Raw genomic sequence first — 26,168 nt, forward strand, 5'->3', positions numbered from 1 at the left:
ATACTAAAGCCATTATATATAGTCAACACATCATACTAAAGCCATTATATATAGTCAACACATCATACTAAAGCCATTATATATAGTCAACACATCATACTAAAGCCATTATATATAGTCAACACATCATACTTAAGCCATTATATATAGTCAACACGTCTCATCAGTAAAATCTGAACTACAGAGAGTAGAATAAAGGACAGGGAGAAGAGAATCAAGGAATAGAATAGAAGATCTCTCCCCTGTCAGGATATTTAAACCTCTAGAGGGCGGTCTATGCAAAGTCTCCCTCCCCCTTCATCCCTTTATAATCAGACACTGAGCTCTGGCTTCTCATTATAGGCAGCTTGGACTGATATTACAACATTACAAGTCCTGTATTAACTAATACTGAACAATGGAGCTTATGACTGTCTGGAGATTAGTTCTCATAGTGATGTCCATACACAGTAAGTAAAGCATTACATGGTGACTGAAGAATGTGTGAGTATCATGGTAAAACTCAAAATGTCTGTTAATACCAGATCTTCAACTGAGCGTCAACATTTTTGTTTTGCAGGTGTTTTCTGTGATGAGATGGATCAGTCACCTTCTCAGGTGAAAAGACCTGGAGACGCTGTTAAATTGTCCTGTACAATCTCTGGGTTTGATATGACAAGCTACTACATGAACTGGATAAGGCACAAACCAGGCAAAGCTCTGGAGTGGATTGGGGGTGTTAACTCTGGTTCAACAGATGATCCAGACTACTCAGACACCCTGAAAGGCCAGTTCACCCTGACTGAGGACGTCTCTACAAGCACACAGTTCTTAGAGGCCAAGAGTCTGAGAGCAGAGGACTCTGCTGTTTATTATTGTGCTCGAGAGACACACTGACTGGAGCTGGTGAAGCAGCTGTACAGAAACCCACACCCCACCTAACAACACGGATAGGTGGTGTACTACTTCCTCTCTTTGTGTCACACTAGAATAGTTCTGGGTATCATTACTGTAAATAATACAACATCAATATCACAAAGCACTACACAATAAAAGACTCCAGCTTCTTACATTCAAACTACACAATCACATGATCTCTTGCCCAGTCTGGTCAAGCTTTCTTCTTGTCACACAAACAAGTAATTAACAAAGTATTCAGAACGTATGAATCTGTTCCCCATCTCTGAATTCTCTATTTAATCTCTGTGTGATCTTCCCTGTGAGGAGGAGTCAATGCAAAACTCTGAGGTCATCCATCACTACTTATCTCACTGCAGAGTGGAGGAGAGGACTGAAGCTCTGACTAGACTGAGGAACAGAGACACACCATAACTACTAATAGTTCATCATGACATTGAATATTGTGGTTCTACTGATGACAATAGGCTTGACAGGTGAACACTATTAGATAGTTTATTGTTTGATAAAGAATAATCACAGTGGTTTTGAGTCCAGGGATTTTCTCTAATGTTACTTTGTTTCCACAGGTGTTCAGGGTCAGACACTGACTGAGTCTGGACCAGTTGTTAAAAAGCCTGGAGATCCACACAAACTGACCTGCACAGCCTCTGGTTTGGACATGAATAGATACTGGATGGCTTGGATCAGACATACTCCTGGGAAAGGAGGGAGGTTGCAATTATTACCTGTGACAGCAGTGGCACTTACTACCCCCAGTCTGTTAAGGGTCAGTAAACCATCTCCAATAGCATGAAACAGGTGTATCTCCAGATGAACAGTCTCTGCTGTTTATTATTGTGCCAGAGACACAGTGACACAGGATCCTGCAGCCCTGTACAAAAACTGATCAAGCACTTCTCTCACTAGCAAATCAAAAGCAAAGTCAAATGTGATGTGAGACAGACAAAATAAGGATCCAGCATAAATTCCAAGTTTATTCAAAGCATACCATTCCTTATCAAGCTCAACGCAGCTTAATCCACTCTTCAGGCCATTTTAGTCAGTAAACATCATCTTGATGACATCTTATTTACATTCACCTGTATATCAGTCTAATCCAATTAAGAGTTTTAATTACTGATAGCAGACTTTTACTGTTATCTAAAAAGAGTAATGGGTCAAGCATATACTGTATCTTTGGGGACAACAATAGTTAGATTCTCACCATCTGTGCCTTTTGTGCAGTTCTCCAAAGCATCAATGATAATGATTATAATAACATACTGTAAGCAATGAGCAGAACAGAACCATTCATAATGCAAGTCATTGCATCCCATAATAGATCATTGTATTATTATTAATAGTATTATGATACATAATTGTTCTACTCAAAATGTCACTGTGATTCTAGTAATTTTACTGTAGTACTGTAATCCTAAATCTCTGACTTTGATGCAAATCAATTATCCTCTTTGTATTAAAGAAGAGTCTGTTTCTCTTTCACTCAGTTGGAGTAAATAAGTATTATTCCCATCAGTTCAGCTTCCTCACAAACCATGTTCCCTGCATTTCTCCTGCTGCTGCTGGCAGCAGCCTCCTGTTTCTTTTTTAAAAATACATTTTACTACAACATAATCAAACTGTATAAATGTATCATGTACCTAATGTTAGACCATTTTCAAATATCTAGATTTTTCCCCTGGCAGGTATGCATGGTATTGTTGACCCAGAACTCAGCAGCCAAGCTCAATGGTTGTAAAGCCAAGATAATCTTTGAGCATCACCTGTAAGGTCTCTGGGTATTCTATCAGTGATGATAGCTATACCACAAACTGGATTAGATATCCTGTAGATAAAGCTATGGAATGGTTCAGATGGAAATTGCAAATATTCTTTCAAAAGCAGGTTCATCATCTCCAAAGATGTTTCCAACAACATAGACACTTTAGAAGGGCAGAGAAGTTAAACTGAAGACACAACTGTCTATCACTGTGTCAGATATAATTACACACAGTGGTGTGAAGCAAAGCATGACCTGTACAAAAACAACAAAAATGTCTATTGCAGGAAACCATCGTTCCCTAAGGACAACACAGTTCATATTGTCACAGTCAAAATTGACACTTCCTGGGAATGTGAGATAAACTGTCTAAAAAGCTTTATACATAATTAATACATGTATCTGCAGTCATATTCAAACCATGAATAACAGACTTGTACATGTAAGTTCAAAACTGTTTAATGTTTATAAGCAGGTTATAAGCAGGTTTTTCTTATAAAGTGATACTATGTGTTTTCTTCATTATTTTAGTGATAGAAATAATGAACATCCAAATGCACCAAAGGGGCTGGAGTGCCTAGTATTAAACAGAAAGGTTAAACCATTCATTCATAATGATGCTGACTAAATAACAACTATTAAAGGTTAAACCATTCATAATGATGCTGACTAAATAACAACTATTAAAGGTTAAACCATTCATAATGATGCTGACTAAATAACTATTAAAGGTTAAACCATTTATAATGATGCTGAATAAATAACAACTATTAAATCTTAAACCATTCATGATGACGCTGACTAAATAACAACTATTAATGGTTAAACCATTCATAACAATGCTGACAAAATAACAACTATTATAGGTTAAACCATTCATGATGATGCTGACTAAATAACAACTATTAAAGGTTGAACCATTCATAATGATGCTGCCTAAATAACAACTATTAAAGGTTAAACCATTCGTAATAATGCTGACTAAATTACAACTATTAAATGTAAAACAGTTCATAATGATGACGATTAAATATCAATTATTAAAGGTTAAACCATTCATAATGATAATGACTAAATAACAACTATTAATGGTTAAACATTCATAATGATGCTGACTGAATAACAACTATTAATGGTTAAACCATTCATAATGATGCTGACTAAATAACAACTATTAAAGTTAAACCATTCATAATGATGCTGACTAAATAACAACTATTATAAAGTTAAACCATTCATAATGATGCTGACTAAATAACAACTATTAAAGGTTAAACCATTAATAGTGATGCTGACTAAATAACAACTATTAAAGGTTAAACCATTCATAATGATGCTGACTGAATTACAACTATTAAATGTTAAACCGTTCATAATGATGCTGACTAAATACCAACTATTAAATGTTAAACCATTCATAATGATGCTGACTAAATAACAACTATTAAAGGTTAAATCATTCATATTGATGCTGACTTTGTAACAAATATTAATCAAGGTTAAACCATTCATACAAATTCTGACTAAATTATTTTGAGTGAGTTGAAAATTAAAATTTTATAAAGCTCATTAATAAAAAGTCTCATAGATGTTTATAACAGTTGTAAAGCATTGTACCTGCAGGACTTAGGTAAAATGTTCTAATTTTAAAGAATACTTAAATCATGTTATAATATATAATATTTTAAAATATTCAAAAATATTTGAAGAAATAATATATATGTGTGTTATTACCTATCCACATACCATCTGAATGTGTTGCTATCCTCATAGAGCAGGTGTTTGGTACTGGTGGGAGGTTTTTGTTATGGTGTGTATCACTGTGACTATACGGGGGCCACAGTGATATTACGCCGTACAAAAACCCCTTTGCTCCTGTATGGACACATCAACACTGAACAGGTCAAATAAACACCCCCCACGACAATGGTACCAATGTAAACCTAATGAAACCTCACCATAAACATGATTTGGCCATAGCCATGATATTGGATTTTGTACTGTGACATAAATCCATACATTTGCAAACAACTGTCACAAACTGACAATGGATACACCTTTAGTCACAAACAATAATAACAAACATTGAAGATTAATCCACCAACCCATAGATAATTTAATACTGTAAGAATCTGTATTAATGCTACAATGTATAGTTTTAGCCATGGTTTTATGTTTCTTATACCTGACTGAGAGCAGACAGTCATATGCAATCCCTATGGAGATGTGAAGGAGGTGTTTTTGTGCTGGGGTATATCACTGTGATATGGGGTGGGGGTACACAGTGACATGAGGCTGTACAAAAACCTCAGAGACAGAACTTGCATTATATCTGCCTGAGGATAGGGACAATGGGGGAGAAACCATACAATATTCTTCAAATGATCGTCTGATATTGATATAACCCCATTGTAAATTGTTTTACATTTTTAAAAGTATGTTTTGATGGAGTGAGTGATGTCATGACATGGACCTGAGCATCAGTTTTTAAAAGGTATACAAAACTGAATTCACAACGTATGTCCTTAAGAAATCAGGTGTATGATAATATTACAATATTGCGTTATATCTTCATGTCTGTTGGATTCAGTGTCATGACTTTAAAGCTGCCTATTGAGGTGCAGGGTTTTTGTACAGGCAGTGAATGGAGACATAGCACTGTGATGCTTTTGACTACTGGGGTAAAGGGACACAAGTCACCGTCTCAACAGGTAAGCAAACGTACATTTATTACATCCATCAAATGTTTAATTTTCCCATTCTATTTTCTGTGTAGAAATAACATATGTTGTCTTGTGCGTTTTGCAGATGCAAAACGTCATTGAATAGACCTGTTCATAGTCCACTAAAGGAATGGTTTACTTATTTCCTTGAAAGTCAAATAGTTCCTCAATTTCTAGGTTCTGCTGTTGTAGAATAATGCAGAAGTTTGTTTCCTAAAGTCTTATAAATAGAAAACCCTTCGTTCCTCAGAAGAAAATGACAGTCTAAGAGAAAATTATCCATATTGTGGAAATATATTGTTGACCAAGTGTGACTATGTTAGAATGTAGTATCTATTTAGATTTTTTTTTACAAACCAAATTACTTTGGTTTAGTGATGAAGTTATCAAGATTAGTTGAAACCAATTGCTGTAAAGAGGGTAGTTTTGTATTGCTTGGCATACGCCCTTGTCACACTGTGTTCAGCTACTTTGACTATTGGGGAAAGGGACAATGGTCACAGTATCATCAGGTAAGCCATTGTTTTGTGTCTTTTTTTACGCAGTTAAATTGCTATAGTTTGAAGATAAATCATTGTTTAATGGAGGAAAGTTAAAATTCTGACTTGGATACTGTTGTTAGTGTAGTACACCTAGGTAGGGCAGTATGTTGTTTGGTCATTTCCTCACATACTTCTTTCACTGTTTGTGATTGGTGTTTAATTGGTTAATTATGTAGGCTTTGCTTTATGTCGAAAATGACACCATGAAAATGAAAATGTAGGAGTCAAACACATAAACCAAATGAAGGGTATGATAATATGAGCAGAGTTCATCTTAGCCTATATTGAATTGAGTGTTAATTGGCATCACCTTAATCCATATAAATCATTTATTTAAAATTATTTCAATTAATTGGTATTAGAGGAACAGCATGTTTTATGTTATGGTTGTTTTCACTGGTAGAAATACAAAGAAATACACTTCTTTGAAAGAAGAGAAACACTGCTTGTATGAAAGCAACGCATGCACGCACACACCCACACAAGCACACACCCATATACAGTATATAAATATATATATTAACAAAACCCTAAGTATTTTAGTGCTTTTCCTATGTATGTCGTATGGTCGTGTGAACATGGGTGTGTTGCTTTGTATTTCTAGAATTGGGCTACCACGCACACAATATATATTATCTTATGTCATAAAAGTCATTAATTTCGTTCAAATGTAGGTTTCTTTTCTAAGTTGTTGATTATTTGGTAACTTAGATCAGTGGTTCCCAATCGATGTGCCGCCACACACTGGTGTGAGTTGAGGAACTCTCAGGTATGCTTAGAAACTTTTCCTAATCTAGTTTTTTTTTAAATGAAACACTCAATAAATGAATAAATACATAATTTGGACTTAGGAGCACTAGTGGCGGTCAGATAATACATTAAATGGCACAGGGTTACATCTGTATCGTTGTTTCAAGTCCAGTGCCCTCTGGCTATTGAGGGGCAACCAACAAGGGCAAAGTCATTTGAATCATTTCACTTTGTCTGTGAAAACCATTTAAGCACAGGAAAGTATGATTAGGTTTAGCCAGAGTATTTTATTTCTATATGGCTCTGGGCTTAACTATACCACAGCCTCTGCCATAGATACAAATGGAGCATGGCTTTAGGTACGTGGTTGTGCCTTTACAATGCAGAAAACCGCTTGTCTCTAGCTCAAACCATTCAAAACCTATTTTACTGGAGCTAAAAACATATATTTCTGGAGCAGATTCGTGGACACTCTTCACCCTAAAAGTTTAAGCCTTAGGGGAGGGTGGGGGTGGGAGTGGGGGGGGTTCCACTAACATATGGAATTGTTTTAAGATGGTCAAAACATGGATCATTTATGTATTTGATTTTGAATTTTAAGACCCCTTTAGGTCTCAATAAAAATATATAAACAAATTACAGTATTTGATAAAATAGTGAACTTGGCCTTTACTGCTATATAGTCCACAGAAATGCATTCATTGAATAACACATTTATAAATGGCAAAAAAGACAAATCTATCAAAAGTGATATGGTTTTGAAGTGTCTGTCCTATATCTAGGAGATATGAGAAAGCTCCGGATATTTTATTATCAAACCGGTAGTGGGTTACCTTCATGATACTTCTTTGGGTTGTAGGACAAAACGGAGAACACCATTGTGTTTGTGAGAGTCTCATCCTGTTGGCCAATCCATTCAGACACTACAGATTTTAATGACAAGACCGATTTTAGAGATGTCCCCTGGTCTGGAAAACAGCACTGTAGCTCTGCCACTTCCCACCTCAGATGCCGAAGGCATCTCATACACAAAACAGATATATCCCTAGCTTAAACTGACAGATTTAGATTTAGATTTTTGTTATTATTTTAGTTACGTTTACACGGGACTAATCAACGTTTAAGGACAAATTAACCATAATGAGTAAGAAACTATAAAAACTATGAACATATTTATCATAAACGCTAAGTAATTTATTACTAAAAAATATTTGTCACAAGAAATAGATGATTTGTAGAATGGATCAGATGAGATGGAGGTCGTTACCACTAAATTAATTAATAGGGAAAGTTTACATGTGCCACAGAATGTTATATCCCATCACGGTTGTGAACCACTGACTTAGATAAAGGCCACTTTCTAGGTGTGCAAATGCTACTGGAGACTAACAGGCTGCCAGGCATCAGAGCTGCTATCCACAGCAACACTTATATTCAGTGCATGAGGCTACTTCTGCTAACAATTACAGGGAGCTTGAGGACAGCAGCTCTTGTTAAGCAGCTAAACACTATCATTTAGTATGAAAAAATAAAAATAAAAGTGTATTACCTCACTAACTGTAAGTCGCTCTGGATAAGAGCGTCTGCTAAATGACTAAAAATGTAAAAAAAATGTAAAATGTAGTGAAATCTGAAGTCACACCATGAAGGAAGTATTTTTTTACTGTAATAAGAGACGGCCCTCATCTCAGCTATATATAATACAATAAGTATTTTTCAGAGAGAATGATGTTGAATAGTGCTGGAGATCAAACCAAATCAAAAGTTTATTGGTCGTGTATATGATTCGCAGGTGTTATGGCAACTTTGATTTGATCTCTAGTGCTATTCAACATCATTATTTTTGAATATGGAATGAAATGATGGAAAATATGGAAAAGGTCTATCCTATGCAGCATTTGGTAATAAATGGTAAGTCTATTCAGTGACAGGTGTAGAACCTACAGGAGATAAGTTAAATAGCCCAGTGCCAGTTGTGGCCAACCTCCAGAGGGAGAGCTATGCTAACATACTTCCCCTTCCCCTCTGTATATAAAGCAGCATGTTGCCAACTCATCACTCAACTCATACAATAGTTATTAGAGTTATATGACATTTCAGAAACCAGAATAATTTTGAACAGCTGTGGGTTTGTTATTTTCACACTAGCATGCATATAGGGTGAGTATGAAGCCAGTACATTTTCACCAGAAAAGTTACATCTGTTGAATTAATAATTTACTACATGAACTGGATAAGGCAGAAACCAGGCAGAACTCTGGAGTGGATTGGGAGAGTTGACTCTGGTTCAACAGATGCTCCAGACTACTCAGACTCCCTGAAAGGCCAGTTCACCCTGACTGAGATTGTCTCCACAAGCACACAGTTCTTAGAGGCCAAGAGTCTGAGATCAGAAGACTCTGCTGTTTAATAATAATAATAATATGCCATTTAGCAGACACTTTTATCCAAAGCGACTTACAGTCATGCGTGCATACATTTTTGTGTATGGGTGGTCCCGGGGATCGAACCCACTACCTTGGCGTTACAAGCGCCGTGCTCTACCAGCTGAGCTACAGAGGACCACTTTGTTTGTTATTGTGCTTGAGAGACACCTTGACTGAAATTGCTGGGGCAGCTGCACCAAAACTGCCCAGCCAAAACTATGCCACATACGCACACGCAATACCTCTGTGGCCCACCTAGGGGTCACTGCCCCGTCTTAAAATACCACTGTTCTACAGTATGATGTCCCAATACTGTACCATAATATGTAACACTCTCCACATTCTTACAAATTCCATTCATATTCCTGTAGTGCAAAGAGCATTTATTTGACAACCTAAAGAGATGCTGCATAACTCACTATAAGATGTATTATTATCCATGCTCATCTGTGCACTCTCTCCTTCAAACGCAACGGCCTGTGAGAACGGAATGGATTGGCATTTTTTCATATACATTCGGATTATAAAATCTGGCAAGATCAACTCTACTGGCTAAAGACACATTTCCAAGGTAAAAATAAGATCATTCATTGAATCAGAGAGACTTGTGATGACTCCAGGGAAATATGACAGGTCCCTGATAGATGTACTGGTCTCTGGTGTGTGGAGAGGTTTTTGTATGGGTGTGCGTCATCGTGATAACTAAGGGCGCACAGTGGTAAACGCCATAACAAAAACCACTGTGGTGGAATATGGCTACATACTAAGTCTCAAACGCAATTACAAGAGAAAACATTTAAACAGCTACTCCAATTATTGGATTCTGACAACAGAATGTATTTGTTAAAAATATATATACATATATTTTTCACTTTAAATAAGAACAAAAAATTAACTTAATTACTGTGTATAAAACTGTCCACAGCAAGGTTCTTTAATCATTGTCATGGTCAAAATGCCTGACAGATGAAAAGCTGAAAGCCCAAACTAATCAAAGAGTTATTAATAAGTAGTAAAACATAATGTTCATCAGATTAAAATCAATAGATCATGTTATGGTTGTTGTGAAAAGTTGCACATGTTTATTCCAGCTTTGGCCCTGCACAGAGTGGTGGGGAGGTTTTTGTACAGGGTTAAAGCACTGTGCCATATAGCAGGTCACAATGATACAGTCCATGACAAAACCTACCACCTCTACCAAACACAGAGTGTGAGAGTGCTGACACCAAAGGCACACAGGCATATACATTCTGATTGTCTACAGGTAGCTAACCTAAATGTGCTTGTACGTTTCTACACATTATCAACTCAAACAAATGTCCATACTCTTTAGGCCTGTTTCAGAGAAAGAACTCTCATCATTAAAAACTTTAAAACAGACACACTGGGGAACAACTATTTTCTGTACACTGTAAATCATGTGATCTACAAATTAGCTTGAATTGAACTTCAATGGTTGTTGTAAATTACACAGGATTGGAAAATGCATGGTCCACATGGAGACATTGGAGGTTTCAGTGAGTTTTACTGAGAGGATACCGTGGCTGTGTGTGACACACAAGCGCTAGCACACACACTCTACACACACGTACAGTGTAATATTGTTGGATGGTGGTATTATACATTTTGTATTGTAGATATGTAGTGGTGTAATAATGCTATATGATGTACTGCTTTATCTTTTGTTTTATATGTAATGTAAGTGCCTTAATGTGTTTGGACCCCAGGAAAAGTAGCTGCTGCCTTGGCAGGAACTCATGGGGATCCTTAATAAATACAAATACAAATACATCGGTTTTTGTAATGGCGTGAGTCACTGTGTACCTGAGTGACCACAGTGATAAACATCAATACAAAAACCTCTCCATGGACATGAGGGTTGACAGGATTGTACTGTCTGCACACTGCACATTGACTGCACTCTGGACCCATATGGGAGATAATTTTACTGCTTGAATTTGAATGGTCATATTCTCATCTCAATTCCATTATTGGTTGCTATTCTGCTATTGTGTCCTATGTTTCTGATTTCATACTGATTTCTACTGTGCTGTTTTTAGCCAAATTATTGAATGACAATCATGTTTATTTTTCTGACATTCCTGTCAACATAAATATTTAGTCTAGCACCCTTTCAAGGTGGTCTATCCTGACATTAAATATGTAACAATCAAGGTTATCATGTTGCCCAGACATATAGCTTAATTTACAGGAGGTATTGACATTTTGAAACAAAACCCATGCCCTGTTAAGTAGAACCAATGAATTGTGAACATGTAGAGACTTGTTAACTAAACTTAAGGCCCAGTCTATCCTGTCTCAGGTGCCAGATTTATTATGGACAGAGCACTCCATCTTCAGTGGACTGTTACTTTTCAAACCGTTATTATGCTTTAAGACATGCAAATATACAGAAAATATGAAAATGCAGATGGTTTCAGCTACAGTTGTGGTCTGTAGCACCACCAAGGACTATTCAATGACGTAGACCCTCTGAGAAAACTGAACCAGGAGAACATTACCTTGTAAGAATCAGATTTTCTGGGCCTGAGATATTGAAACTGTAATGTCATATTTAAGAGGTAAAATGTACAAGTAGCCAAATAGTCATAGATTCTGACAAAATTTACTGAACATATCAAAATAAACGGACTATTTATTCGTACATACTTAGAGTATGGAATAAACATATTTATAGATACTTTTGTCGTAATTATTATGCTTTAAGTCATAGAAACAGCATATTTTCCATCATTTTGGTCAAACTGTATGAGAAGTAACTATTAATGCATCCATTCCATAGTCTAAGGGTTTATGTTTGATAATCCATTCCGTTCCACACTGTCACGCCCTGGCTCTAGGGAATCTTGTATGTTGAGCCAGGGTGTTCGTTTCTTTGTGTAGTGTCTATGTTTCGTTTTCTATGTTCTGTTCTAGGTTATGTGTTTCTATGTTGGCGGGGTGGTTCTCAATCAGAGGCAACGAGAATCAGCTGTTGCTTGTTGTCTCTGATTGGGAACCATACTTAGCAGCCTTTTGTGCACTTGTGATTCGTGGGATCTTGTTCCGTGTTGGTTTGTGTTATGACCGAGGACTTCACGTATCGCTTTTGTTATTTGTTGAAAGTACCTATTAAAGTATGTACTCATATCACGCTGCGTCTTGGTCCGCTCATTATGACGATCGTGACAGAAGATCCCACCAATACAGTACCAAGCAGCGTGTCCAGGAGCACACGCAGGAGCTAACGTTAGTGGATGTCCTCCTCGGTTGGGGACAGATCACGGAGGAGGAGGCCGTCCGTTACTGGAGGGCTATGAAGGGAGAGACCCAGGCAGGAGAGGAGAAGCGGCGGCAACCGGGCCGTCGTCGGACAGGCGAGAGGCACCCCCAATAAAACATTTTGGGGGGGCACATGGCATGGACGACGGGGCTGCTGGAGGCAGATAAAGGGCGAGTTTGTGGACATGGAGAGAAGGCCACCAGGTTACGGGGGCCATTGGTCATTAGAGGGAAGGAAAGTGTAGAGGCACGGCGAGAGGTACTGAAGTGTGTTACCAGTCCGGTCCGGCCCGTTCCTGATCCCTGTATAAGACAGAGTGATGTGTGTTCCCAGTGCGGTCTGACCTGTTCCTGTCCCTCGCACCAAGCCTGTGATGCACGTCGCCAGCCCAGCCCGGCCTGTTCCTGCCCCTCGCACCAAGCCTATGGTGCGCGTCGCCAGCCCGGCCCGGCCTGTTCCTGCTCCCCGCACCAAGCCAATGGTGCATGTCGCCAGCCCGGCCCGGCCTCTTCCTGCTCCCCGCACCAAGCCTATGGTACGCGTCACCAGCCCGGCCCGGCCTGTTCCTGCCCCTCGCACCAAGCCAATGGTGCGCGTCGCCAGCCCGGCCCGGCCTGTTCCTGCCCCGCCCGCCAAGCCAATGGTGCGCGTCGCCAGCCCGGCCCGGCCTGTTCCTGCTCCTCGCACCAAGCCAATGGTGCGCGTCGCCAGCCCGGCCCGGCCGGTTCCTGCTCCCCGCACCAAGCCTATGGTGCGGCGTCGCCAGCCCGGCCCGGCCTGTTCTAACCCTCGCACCAAGCCAATGGTGCGCGTCGCCAGCCCGGCCCGGCCTGTTCCTGCTCCTCGCACAAAGCCAATGGTGCGCGTCGCCAGCCCGGCCCGGCCTGTTCCTGCCCCTCGCACCAAGCCAATGGTGCGCGTCGCCAGCCCGGCCCTGCCTGTTCCTGCTCCTCGCACAAAGCCAATGGTGCGCGTCGCCAGCCCGGCCCGGCCTGTTCCTGCCCCTCGCACCAAGCCAATGGTGCGCGTCGCCAGCCCGGCCCGGCCTGTTCCTGCCCCTCGCACCAAGCCTATGGTGCGCGTCGCCAGCCCAGCCCGGCCTGTTCCTGCCCCTCGCACCAAGCCAATGGTGCGCGTGCCAGCCCGGCCCCGCCTGTTCCTGCCCCTCGCACCAAGCCAATGGTGCGCGTCGACAGCCCAGCCCGGCCTGTTCCTGCCCCTCGCACCAAGCCAATGGTGCGCGTCGCCAGCCCGGCCCGGCCTGTTCCTGCTCCCCGCACCAAGCCAATGGTGCGCGTCGCCAGCCCGGCCCCGCCTGTTCCTGCCCCTCGCACCAAGCCAATGGTGCTTATCGCCAGCCCAGCCCGGCCTGTTCCTGCTCCCGCACCAAGCCTGTGGTGCGCGTCGTCAGCCCGGTCTGGCCCGTTCCTGCTCCCCGCACCAAGGCAGTGGTGCGCACGTCACCCGGTCCGGCCCGTTCCTGCTCCCCGCACCAACCCAGTGGTGCGCGTCGTCAGCCCGGTCCGGCCCATTCCGGCTCCCCGCACCAAGCCTGTAGTGCGCATCGTCAGCCCGGTCCGGCCCGTTCCTGCTCCCCGCACCAAGCCTGTGGTGCGCGTCGTCAGTCCGGCACAGCCCGTGCCTGTTTCACCGGTGCCTGGTCAGGTACCGGTCAGCTGCTCCACACCGGAGCCTAAGCAATCCGCTCCACCGATGTCCAGTCCAGCTCCAGCCAGCGTGGCCAGACCAGACCAGGGGCGCTATGGGGGTGTTGTTAGAGGGTGGTGGTCACGCCCGGAGCCGGATCCGCCTCCGAGGCGGAATGCCCACCCGGCCCCTCCGCTGTTGGGTTTATGTTGGCGCGGTCGCAGTCCGCGCCTTTGGGTGGGGGGTACTGTACACCCTGGCTCTAGGGACTCTTGTATGTTGAGCCAGGGTGTTAGTTTCTTTGTGTAGTGTCTATGTTTCGTTTTCTATGTTCTGTTCTAGGTTATGTGTTTCTATGTTGGCCGGGGTGGTTCTCAATCAGAGGCAACGAGAATCAGCTGTTGCTTGTTGTCTCTGATTGGGAACCATACTTAGGCAGCCTTTTGTGCACTTGTGATTCGTGGGATCTTGTTCCGTGTTGGTTTGTGTTATGACCGAGGACTTCACGTATCGTTTTTGTTATTTGTTGAAAGTACCTATTAAAGTATGTACTCATATCACGCTGCGCCTTGGTCCGCTCATTATGACGATTGTGACACAGAAAGGCCCTGCTCTCCTTTTATCAGTTGTGTCTGTTTCTCTCACACACCCCACCCCTCTCTCTTCCCCTCTGTGACCCTCACAGCTGTATGGCACCACGCCTGGTGAACTCCAATCTGTCACCTGAGCATTTCAGGGTCCCAGTTTAGCATCTCTGATGATTCAGATAGACAGTTAAAGCAGTTAAGTAGCCCAGGGACTGCAGGGACTGTCCCTATAAACTTTCAAGATCTAATTCTCACTACCTTGTTTCAGTTGAGGAGAAACAGCCTTTTGCATAAACCAGCTGGTGGCTGGTAACCATACAATGTTTCAACCACATGAACACGATTTGCATTTGGTTTGAATAAATGGTGAGATGGATAATTTAATCACTATTTCATTTATATTATAGGCCATTGTCAACAGTTGTATTAATTATATTATTTAATATTCTCAGTCATTCACCGCTACTCATCACACACAACTTTATTGACAGACCATATTCATGGTTTGTGTTTGTAATAAATATAACACACTTTTCAAGAATTGCATTAAACAATGAGTCCTTCTCTAAAATAACAAATTCCTCTATGTGGTTTCTCATAGCTGTCCTGGGCACCTCCCCCTAAATACTTTAGTATGTCTTGATTATAATTGTTTATAGGGGAGAGAGTTTAAGAATGTGTTTTTATAAGGCATCTATCAAAATGAGTGTTGGGCGCAGTAGTTCAAAGCTACCCAAGCATGACTTCTACCCCATGATGCACCTGTACTCTGATAAATCAATTTCCCTGATATAGTATATTGATTAACCCTAAAAATGGACCAATGTATCATTGTAAAAGTGCAGTAACACATTTAAAAACTAAATAGATTCACTGTTGCTATCGAACTCATTCCAAATGGTAGGTTTAACAGAGCAAATGAAATGTGACCATACTTTCATATGATAGGGAAGCTAATCAAAACGTTGCAGAGAGCCTATCTCTTCGAAAAATATATAAATCATTGGAACCAAGATTTAAAAATAACAGATATTGGCACAAGATGGAGGGAATGTTGGAACATAACTAACGAGATTACAGTTAACTCAAATGTAGGCTTAATCAAGTATACATTAATGTATAGAATGTATTATACAAGAGACAAAAATCACTAATTTTACAGCACAAGGGCAGAGTCATGTCTGAAGTGTAAAACTAATTATTCATGCCTTTTAGGAATGTTAAAAAGTCCAAAAGTTATGGGCAGAGTTGGAAAGATGGCTGTCAGAAGTATTACACTCTAAATGTAATTAAGTCTACTTATTTCAAGACATGGAAAATGAGGGTGCAGTGAGAGACCCGATGGGTTGGACAATACTTTACCCATCAATCACCTTAAAACAACTGTATACTTAAAAACTGGAAATCAACCAATTGTCTGTCGTTCACGCAATGGAAAGGTCAAATGCTTTACAATCATAAAATTGAAAGTGCGTGCGAGCGACGGGGAGAAACAGAATCGTTAAGTTTGAGGCCCTGTGGCAGAAAGTGACCCGGGAGGTGGAGATAGGGGTGAGGGCTAGTGGGTCTGAGCAGGTGTGATTTAGTTGATGTTTGCATGATGTCGTTGTTTGTATGTGTATGTTTTGTATTGTTGATAAGAGATAACATGCATAGGCCATCTGCAGGTCTGTGGAGATCTTCACAATTGCACCAGCATTGATCACCTGCACCATGTATTTTTTATGTAATCTCAACTGCAATCCAGGCCATTTGGTTCTGATATTAGATGAAGCACAGCAATATCACATTAATATGTTGTATAAATAAACAAAATATCTGATATTGTATTCCCATTTGAACTTCGCTGTGCTTTTTGAATGGTTGAAAGCGCAGCGATATCCATTTGGGTGACAACCAAACCAAAAATCTGACATTGTTTTTTCCTTTGGAATTCGGTTGTGCTTTTAGATGGTTGAAAGCATAGTGATTACACATTGGAAATTCAACAAACTTTTGGCTTTCTTTTTTCAGAGGGTGAATATACCCAATTCTGCACGTTGAAATGATGTAGTGCGACCAGTCGGTAGCCATCGAAGGCAAGTAGTTTGGTGACAGTTGCTGACCATGTGACGTTGAAACAATAGGAACACATTTCAGGGTACATTGCATCAGGATTTTTGTCTTGTTTTATGTGTTTAATAAAAAGTTTTAACATTTTAAAGGTATTTTCTGACTATTGAATAGATAGAGAGAGAGAATGACAGTGATAAAAGACAGAGAGAGGTTGTGTCAAAGGGCAGTAGGACGGATTCAAACCTATGCTGATAACGTGACAAGATACCGCAATTTCTTTAAGGCACCACTTGTATGAATGTGTTTGTGATATTGTTGTGATAATATTAAAGTGCAATTTGATTAAATATAAATTATTTAATGACTGTTCTTTATGTCAATTGTTGAAAAATACACAAAAAAACTAAGACTTTACTGTCTGAGCAATACAGAAAAAGTTTGCTGATCGACAGTAAACGCTGATGTCTGGCGTTGTCTTAGAATTGAATATATACTTTGAAACCTCTTTTATATGCATGTGACATAATACCACCCAACCACGGTTGTCATGCAAATTCTGTCTCCCAAGTCTGTGTACTTATATGATGTTTTCTACAATGGGTGAATTGTCTTCCATCCTGAAAAGATGACAGGCAAACTACACCTCCTCCTGGTCTTGCTGGGCCTCTGTAGTATGTACTCAATAATCTAGCAATTTATTGGAACAAAGTATTTTACGTATAGAGATAATGATCATATCAATTGAGTTAACATATTAGTGATCTATTGTCTTCATTCTCTTTTCTCTATTAGGGGTGTATGGTCAGAGTCTGGAGGCCATTCCCTCCAGTCCAGTCCTGAAAAAAGCCTGCAGAACCTCTCAGCCTCTCCTGCAAGGGATCTGGATTTACATTTAGTAGCTACAACATGGCCTGGATACGTCAACCTGCAGGAGGAGCACTTGAATGGATAGGCATTATATGGAATGATGCTAGTGGAACTGCATATGCAAAAGGTGTTGAAGGACGGATTGAAGTCACCAGAGACAATTCTAACAGCATGGTGTATCTGAAGCTGTCTGGTCTGAGAGCAGAGGACTCTGCTGTGTATTACTGTGCAAGAGACACAGTGGTGTGAGTGAGAGGAGGATCTGTACAAAAAACCCTCAGAGAATCTAACTGCCAGCAGAGTCAACAGAGGGCAGTAGAGCATCAGTACAACAGCCTATAAAAACTGCACATATTCCACTGAGAACATAGCAACCAGTAAACCATCAACTGAACTACTATTAACATGAGCATTGTCCTATAGGCAAGAGTAGAAAGTTAGAAGTTAGAAAAAATGATTAAAGTGTCACTCCACAATACATACTGAGTTCCATCTGAAAATGATCACTGCACCTCCATAAGAATATCATGTTCATGTTGCTCTCCGAATCGTCTCTTGTATTTATCTCAACTTGCACATTATTTCCCCTTGCTTCCAGCCTAGCATTTAGTTTGGTATAGTTAATATAAGCCTAACTTTCTGCCTATCAGACCTCAGAAGATTTGTTTTACTTTTTGAAATGCGAACTCCCCTGTAGAGAGAATGGTCGCGTTCCCCTGCTCAGACGTAGCATGCATCAACCAATGGTTGCGTGCCACATCATTGACTGTGTCATCGACTGACACATTGCCATAGAGATCCTATCACTTTTCTAATTCCTAGTTCTATGCAGATTGCAATAACATACAATGTGGTTAGCTGATAGGTAAAATACCTATCCAGGTGTTGTAAGATTTGGTAGGCGTCAGCAACGCCTGGGCTATCGCCGGGCCGAACAACGCCATTTACCTGTGACTGAAGGTAGCACATAGCACAGACAACAAGTCCCTTACTGCTTCATTACATCATCTATACACATGTATGCAGAAACAAAACAAAGTACAGGCTATGTGAGGTGATGCATCTTATTAAGCTGTGTTCATTCATGACAGAATGTATAAATGTAAAACATAATCTTTTTTTGAAATGATTGATTTTGCTTAACTGCCCCATTGGAGACATGTCCTGTGAATACTAGTGTACTATTTTTGTCACCCATGCCTTTTATGTCTATGATTGTCAATACTTTAATTATTTACATTTACATTTACATTTTAGTCATTTAGCAGACGCTCTTATCCAGAGCGACTTACAGTTAGCACATACATTATTTTATCGAACCCACAACCCTGGCGTTGCAAACGCCATGCTCTACCAACTGAGCTACATCCCCTGCCGGCCATTCCCTCCCCTACCCTGGACAACGCTGGGCCAATTGTGCGCCGCTATTTCCTTGACAAATGGATTTTTATACAGTATATGCCATTTAATTGAACCCGCAATAAATTGAAATCATGAAGGTTCTCAATATTTAGAAAATGATCATGTTCCCCACATTTCCTCCAGTCCTTGAGTCAGTTATGTGTGTGGTGAGTAGGCCCTGGAGGTTTTTCTGACTAATTGACCTGACCAGGAAAAACTCCTGGCACTACTGATGAGCCATAAATTGACCTCTGACCTCAGAGTAATCAGCCCCTCCCCCATGACATCATGATGTAAATCCAGATCCCTCAGAGTTCATATATACTTATGTTCTGCTGCTGACTTGTTGTCTTGTTGTCTTGTGTGGAGCAGCTGAGTTCATATCTCCACCCTCAGTATGACGGGCAAACTCTACCTTCTGCTGCTCTCTCTCTGTCTGCCCTGTGAGTTCTGCAGTCACCTACTCCTTTATCAACTACTTTTACTATGAGGAGTGACTGAACATTGACATTATTTTGTTATAACCTCAATTTCTTTAATATCTCTTTCTCTTCATCAGGTTTAAATGGCCAGAGTCTGGAGTCCATTCCCTCTGGTCCAGTCCTAAAAAAGCCTGGATAAATTGTCAGTATCTCTTTTAAAGGATCTGGATATACCTTTAGTGGCCATGGCATGCGCTGGATAAGACAACCAGCAGGAAAAGCTCTAGAATGGATTGGCGCTATATGGATTGATGGTAGTGGAACTGCATATGCAAAAAGTGTTGAAGGACGGATAGAAGTCACCAAAGATAATTCTAACGGCATGACACACTTGAAGCTGTCTGGTCTGAGAGCAGAGGACTCTGCTGTGTATTACTGTGCGAGAGACACAGTGGTGTGAGTGAGAGGAGGATCTGTACAAAAACCCCTCAGAGAAGTAGAGCCAACAGAGGGTAGTAGAGGATCAGTGTGTTCCATCCCCCTCCACACACAAACTGCACACCTTCCCTGAGACCCACAGCTACCAGTACACTACACCATCAACTTAACAACATCAACACAAGGAGTACATTTTCCTGGAGAGTTGTTGTAAAGAGAGGGACATTATCATAAGTGGAATCGGTCATCAGACCCAAAACACGTTTTCATGGTACCTCAAGCTAGATGAAACGTGTCAGTGAGCAACTATTAACCTGGTGATTGGTGGGCATAAGGGGTTCCTCCCCCATGACATCATGTAAATCTAGATATATACTTATGTTCTGCTGCTGCCTTGTTGTCTTGTTGTCTTGTGTGGAGCAGCTGAGTTCATATCTCCACCCTCAGTATGATGGGAAAACTCTACCTTCTGCTGCTCTCTCTCTGTCTGCCCTGTGAGTTCTGCTTGGTTTTACTCCTTTCTTAACTGTTCTTATGCTGAGCAAAGACTGAAGACAATTTTCCATTGTAACCTCTATCTCCTTCATGCTTTTCCTCCATATTCCACCCTCTCTCCTTTCTCCTCTCCCTCTGTTTCCTCTTTCTCTTTCTCTCCTTCAGGTTTAAATGATCAGACTATGGTGTCCATTCCCTCCAGTCCACTCCAGAAAAAGCCTGGAGAAATTCTCAACCCCTCCGGCAGAGGAACTGGGTATACCTTTACAACATATGATATGAACTGGATTTGCCAACCTACAGGGAAGCCACTGGAATGGATGGGCTGGATCAACACCATACTGGAGCAGCAGGCTATGCCAAAACCCTGGAGGGGTGGATTGAACTGACCAAACAGAGCTCAGTGAGCATGACACATCTGAAACTGTCTGGTCTGAAGGCAGAGGACTCTGATGTGTATTACTGTGTACGCTGGGTCCAGTGATGTGAGTGGTGGTGGAGCTGTTCAAAAACCCTTCAGACATAGATAGAGACAGTCTGTGGAACATGTACAGAAGCACACACTTCATTATCCTTCTCTGTAAACAGCGGGATAGACAACCTTATACTTTAATATGAGAGCTCCCCACCTCAGAAACACTGTCTATGCTTCATGAATAAGGCCTCTGAGTTTTTCAGAGTTTTACCTTACTTTCTTTTGAGAAAGAGCAGAAAATACAGTAAATATGTAGGGTAGGTAACAACACATCTGCCACACTGATCCTCAACACGGGGGCCCCTCAGGGGTGCGTGCTCAGTCCCGTCCTGTACTCTCTGTTCACCCATGACTGCATGGCCAGGCACGACTCCAACACCATCATTAAGTTTGCCGACGACACAACAGTGGTAGGCCTGATCACCGACAACGATGAGACAGCCTATAGGGAGGAGGTCAGAGATCTGGCCGTGTGGTGCCAGGACAACAACCTCTCCCTCAACGTGACCAAGACAAAGGAGATGATTATGGACTACAGGAAAAAAGAGGACTGAGCACGCCCCCATTCTCATCGACGGGGCTGTAGTGGAACAGGTTGAGAGCTTCAAGTTCCTTGGTGTCCACATCACCAACGAACTATCATGGTCCAAACACACCAAGACAGTCGTGAAGAGGGCACGACAAAGCCTATTCCCCCTCAGGAGACTAAAAAGATTTGGCATGGGTCCTCAGATCCTCAAAAAATTCTACAGCTGCACCATCGAGAGCATCCTGACTGGTTGCATCACCGCCTGGTATGGCAACTGCTTGGCCTCCGACCGCAAGGCACTACAGAGGGTAGTGCGTATGGCCCAGTACATCACTGGGGCAAAGCTTCCTGCCATCCAGGACCTCTATACCAGGCGGTGTCAGAGGAAGGCCCTCAAAATTGTCAAAGACTAAAGCCACCCTAGTCATAGACTGTTCTCTCTGCTACCGCACGGCAAGCGGTACCGGAGTGCCAAGTCTAGGTCCAAAAGACTTCTCAACAGCTTCTACCCCCAAGCCATAAGACTCCTGAACAGCTAATCATGGCTACCCGGACTATTTGCACTGCCCCCCCCACCCCATCCTTTTTACGCTGCTGCTACTCTGTTAAGTATTTATGCATAGTCACTTTAACTCTACCCACATGTACATATTACCTCAACTACCTCAACTAGTCGGTGCCCCCCGCACATTGACTCTGCAACGGTACCCCCCTGTATATATAGCCTCCCTACTGTCGCTTTATTTTACTTCTGCTCTTTTTTCTCAACACTTTTTTTGTTGTTGTTTTATTCTTACTTTTTTGTTTAAAATAAATGCACTGTTGGTTAAGGGCTGTAAGTAAGCATTTCACTGTAATGCCTGCACCTGTTGTATTCGGCGCATGTGACCAATAAAATTTGATTTGATTTGATTTGATTTGATATGTACAAGTAATTGTGTGTAGGAGTCATCTTTTACAATGGCAAGGATTTTGCTCTAGCCCCAATCTAACTCAATTAATCAAATCAGCTGCCCATAAGGACCTTGACTGCCAAATCAGATTTGTAAAAGCCTGCACACCCAGTAGCTCTCCAGGAAGAGGGTTGGCCAACCTTGACTTAACAGGATGGAACCCAGTGACAAACTCTGAATTGTGAAAATCAATTTTATTTAATAACAAAATGACATTTGACAACATTCCTATCTGAAGATAATGTAAGACTTTTTCATAATTAGTTGTGATACTCGAATTGAAAGAAGAGTGCTACGATTCTATAAAATCACACAGAAGTATTTGCTGAGCATGGATTCTACAGAAAGGTTTTTAACAGGGTGATCCTGGAAACAGTAAAAACAGTGGTGGATTCCAAACTCAGAGACCACCAAGCAGGGTTCTACCAAGATCTCTCTTGGAAAGAACCTTCAGACAGAAGACACAGCTGTGTTTTATTGTTCTGGTGGCCACAGTGATACAATGCAGCACCAGACCTGTACAAAAACCCATTCTCTGGGGATAAACTGTATAAGAAGCTGTTTATAACCACACAAACTTTAAAACACAAATATTTTACGTACACTACCTACTCATTCAAGGGTTTTTCTTAATTTGTACTATTTTCTACATTGCAGAATAATAGTGAAGACATTAAAACCTCTGTAGCTCAAATGGTAGAGCACGGCGCTTGAAACGCCAAGGTAGTGGGTTCGAGCCTCGGGACCACCCATACAGAAAAATGTATGCATGCATTACTGTAAGTCGCTTTGGATAAAAGCGTCTGCTAAATGGCATATTATTTATTTAAAACTATGAAATAACACATATGGAATCACGTAGTAAACAAAAAGTGTTTAAAAAATCTAAATATATTATATTTTTGAGATTCTTCAAATAGCCACCCTTTGCCTTGATGACAGCTTTGCACACTCTTGGCATTCTTTCAACCAGCTTCACCTGGAATGCTTTTCCAACAGTCTTGCTGCCTTGTGAAGGGAACTAGACACGGACACGAATTATCTGTTTAGTGTGTTAACACACTCTTGGTGGTTTGTTGTAACCAAGTATTGGTGCTAAACTGTGTGTTGTTGGATGCTAGCATGCTAGTTAGCTATGGCGTCATAGTCAGGCATCGTGGGCTGTTGTGGGTAGTTATTGTAGGTAGCACGAAGCTAGCTAGCTAGCCGTTTTCCAAACAGGGTCAACACAGTAGCCATTGCTGGCTAGCCAACACGACCAGCTAACTGTACTGTAGCAGCAAAATACAATATATCTGTGCTAGCTAGCCAACGTAATTCGTTAACACATGAATTATCTGTTTAGTGTGTTAACACACTACTGGTAGTTTGTTGTAACCAAGTATTGGTGCTAAACTGTGTGCTGTTGGATGCTGGCATGCTGGTTAGCTATGGTGTCATATTTGGCTAGCTGAATAAAGTAGGTTGAGTCTATTCCTTGTAACATTGAACCGCTGTAGTTCGCAACAATTCTGATTTCTGAGGTGGAAGTTGGGAGAGTTTTTTGTTCGGGTGGTTCAGTGAAACAATTATTGTTTCTGAGGTGGAAGTTTTGGTGAGGGAGGCCCTACTCTCTCCTTTCCCTGATGTCTGGTTCATTTCATTCCGATCTCCTCTGCATTATTGTGGCCATTTGCTACAGCCTGTCGACTATGCCTCTGCCTATCCCTGTTCTCTCCTCTCCGCACAGGCTAACAGACGCCTCACACCGCGTGGCTGCTGCCTCTCTAACCTGGTGGTCCCTGCACGCACCCCACACCTGGAGTTCCAGGTCTCAGGCAGCCTCTGGAACTGCCGTTCTGCTGCCAACAAAGCTGACTTCATCCCAGCCTATGCTAACCTCCATTCCCTCGACTTCCTGGCGCTGACGGAAACATGGATTACCACTGAAAACCCTGCTACTCCTACTGCTCTCTCCTCGTCTGACCATGTGTTCTCGCATACCCCGAGAGCATCTGGTCAGAGGGGGTGGTGGCACAGGAATCCTCATCTCTCCCAAGTGGACATTCTCAATTTTTCCCCTAACCGATCTGTCTATCTCCTCATTTGAATTCCATGCTGTCACAGTCACTAGCCCATTTAAGCTTAATATCCTTGTCATCTATCGCCCTCCAGGTTCCCTTGGAGAGTTCATCAATGAGCTTGACGCCTTGATGAGCTCCTTTCCTGAGGATGGCTCACCCCTCACAGTTCTGGGGGATTTCAACCTCCCTACGTCTACATTTGACTCATTTCTCTCTGCCTCCTTCTTTCCACTCCTCTCCTCTTTTGACCTCACCCTCTCACCGTCCCCCTACTCACAAGGCAGGCAATACGCTTGACCTCATCTTTACTAGATGCTGCTCTTCTACTAATCTCACTGCAACTCCCCCTCCATGTCTCCGACCACTACTTTGTTTCCTTTTCTCTCTCGCTCTCCTCCAACACTACTCACTCTGCCCCTACACAGATGGTAATGTGCCGCCGCAACCTTCGCTCTCTCTCTCCCACTACTCTCTCCTCTTCCATCCTATCATCTCTTCCCTCTGCTCAATCCTTCTCCCTCCAATCTCCTGATTCTGCCTCTCAACCCTCCTCTCCTCCCCTTTCTGCATCATTTGACTCTCTGTGTCCCCTATCCTCCCGGCCGGCTCGGTCCTCCCCTCCAGCTCCGTGGCTTGATGACTCATTGCGAGCTCACAGAACAGAGCTCCGGGCAGCGGAGCGGAAATGGAAGAAAACTAAACTCCCTGCCGACCTGGCATCTTTTCACTCCCTCCTCTCTACATTTTCTTCATCTGTTTCTGCTGCTAAGGCCACTTTCTACCACTCTAAATTCCAAGCATCTGCCTCTAACCCTAGGAAGCTCTTTGCCACATTTTCCTCCCTCCTGAATCCTCCCCCCCCCCCCTCCTCTCTCTCTGTGGATGACTTCGTCAACCACTTTGAAAAGAAGGTTGACGACATCCGATCCTCGTTTGTTAAGTCTAATGACACTGCTGGTCCTACTCACACTGCCCTACCCTATGCTTTGACTTCTTTCTCCCTCTCTCTCCAGATAAAATCCTGCGACTTGTGACTGCAGGCCGCCCAACAACCTGCCCGCTTGACCCCATCCCCTCCTCTCTTCTCCAGACCATCTCCCGGTGACCTTCTCCCCTACCTCACCTCGCTGATCAACTCATCCTTGACCGCTGGCCATGTCCCTTCCGTCTTCAAGAGAGCGAGAGTTGCTCCCTTCTCAAAAAAACCAACACTCGATCCCACTGATGTCAACAACTACAGACCAGTATCCCTTCTTTCTTTTCTTTCCAAAACTATTGAGCGTGCCGTCTTTAGCCAACTCTCTTGCTATCTCTCTCAGAATGACCTTCTTGATCCAAACCAGTCAGGTTTCAGGACTGGTCATTCAACTGAGACTGCTCTTCTCTGTGTCACGGAGGCTCTCCGCACTGCTAAAGCTAACTCTCTCTCCTCTGCTCTTGTCCTTCTAGACCTGTCTGCTGCCTTTGATACTGTGAACCATCAGATCCTCCTCTCCACCCTCTCCGAGCTGGGCATCTCCGGCGCGGCTCACTCCTGGATTGCGTCCTACCTGACCGGTCGCTTCCTACCAAGTGGCGTGGCGAGAAGCTGTCTCCGCACCACGTGCTCTCACCACTGGTGTCCCCAGGGCTCAGTTCTAGGCCCTCTCCTTTTCTCCCTATACACCAAGTCACTTGGCTCTGTCATATCCTCACATGGCCTCTCCTATCATTGCTACGCTGACGATACACAACTAATCTTCTCCTTTCCCCTTCTGATAACCAGGTGGCGAATCGCATCTCTGCATGTCTGGCAGACATATCAGTATGGATGACGGATCACCACCTCAAGCTGAACCCTGGCAAGACGGAGC

The 26,168-nt window shown here is 42.2% G+C and overlaps 2 pseudogenes and 1 gene segment (V, D, J or C); all 3 read left to right on the forward strand.

Annotated features, from left to right (window-relative positions):
• Positions 1-361: 361 nt before the first annotated feature.
• Positions 362-876, forward strand: LOC123482553. The segment is given in 2 exon segments: positions 362-449; positions 560-876. Coding segments are annotated over 2 exon segments (369 nt in total).
• A 16,407-nt stretch (positions 877-17,283) lies between these two features.
• Positions 17,284-17,788, forward strand: LOC123482625 (annotated as a pseudogene).
• A 1,549-nt stretch (positions 17,789-19,337) lies between these two features.
• On the forward strand, positions 19,338-20,779 carry LOC123482630 (annotated as a pseudogene).
• Positions 20,780-26,168: the final 5,389 nt, after the last annotated feature.

Source organism: Coregonus clupeaformis, chromosome 35 (assembly GCF_020615455.1).
Source record: "Coregonus clupeaformis isolate EN_2021a chromosome 35, ASM2061545v1, whole genome shotgun sequence".
In the NCBI taxonomy this organism is placed as follows: domain Eukaryota; kingdom Metazoa; phylum Chordata; class Actinopteri; order Salmoniformes; family Salmonidae; genus Coregonus; species Coregonus clupeaformis.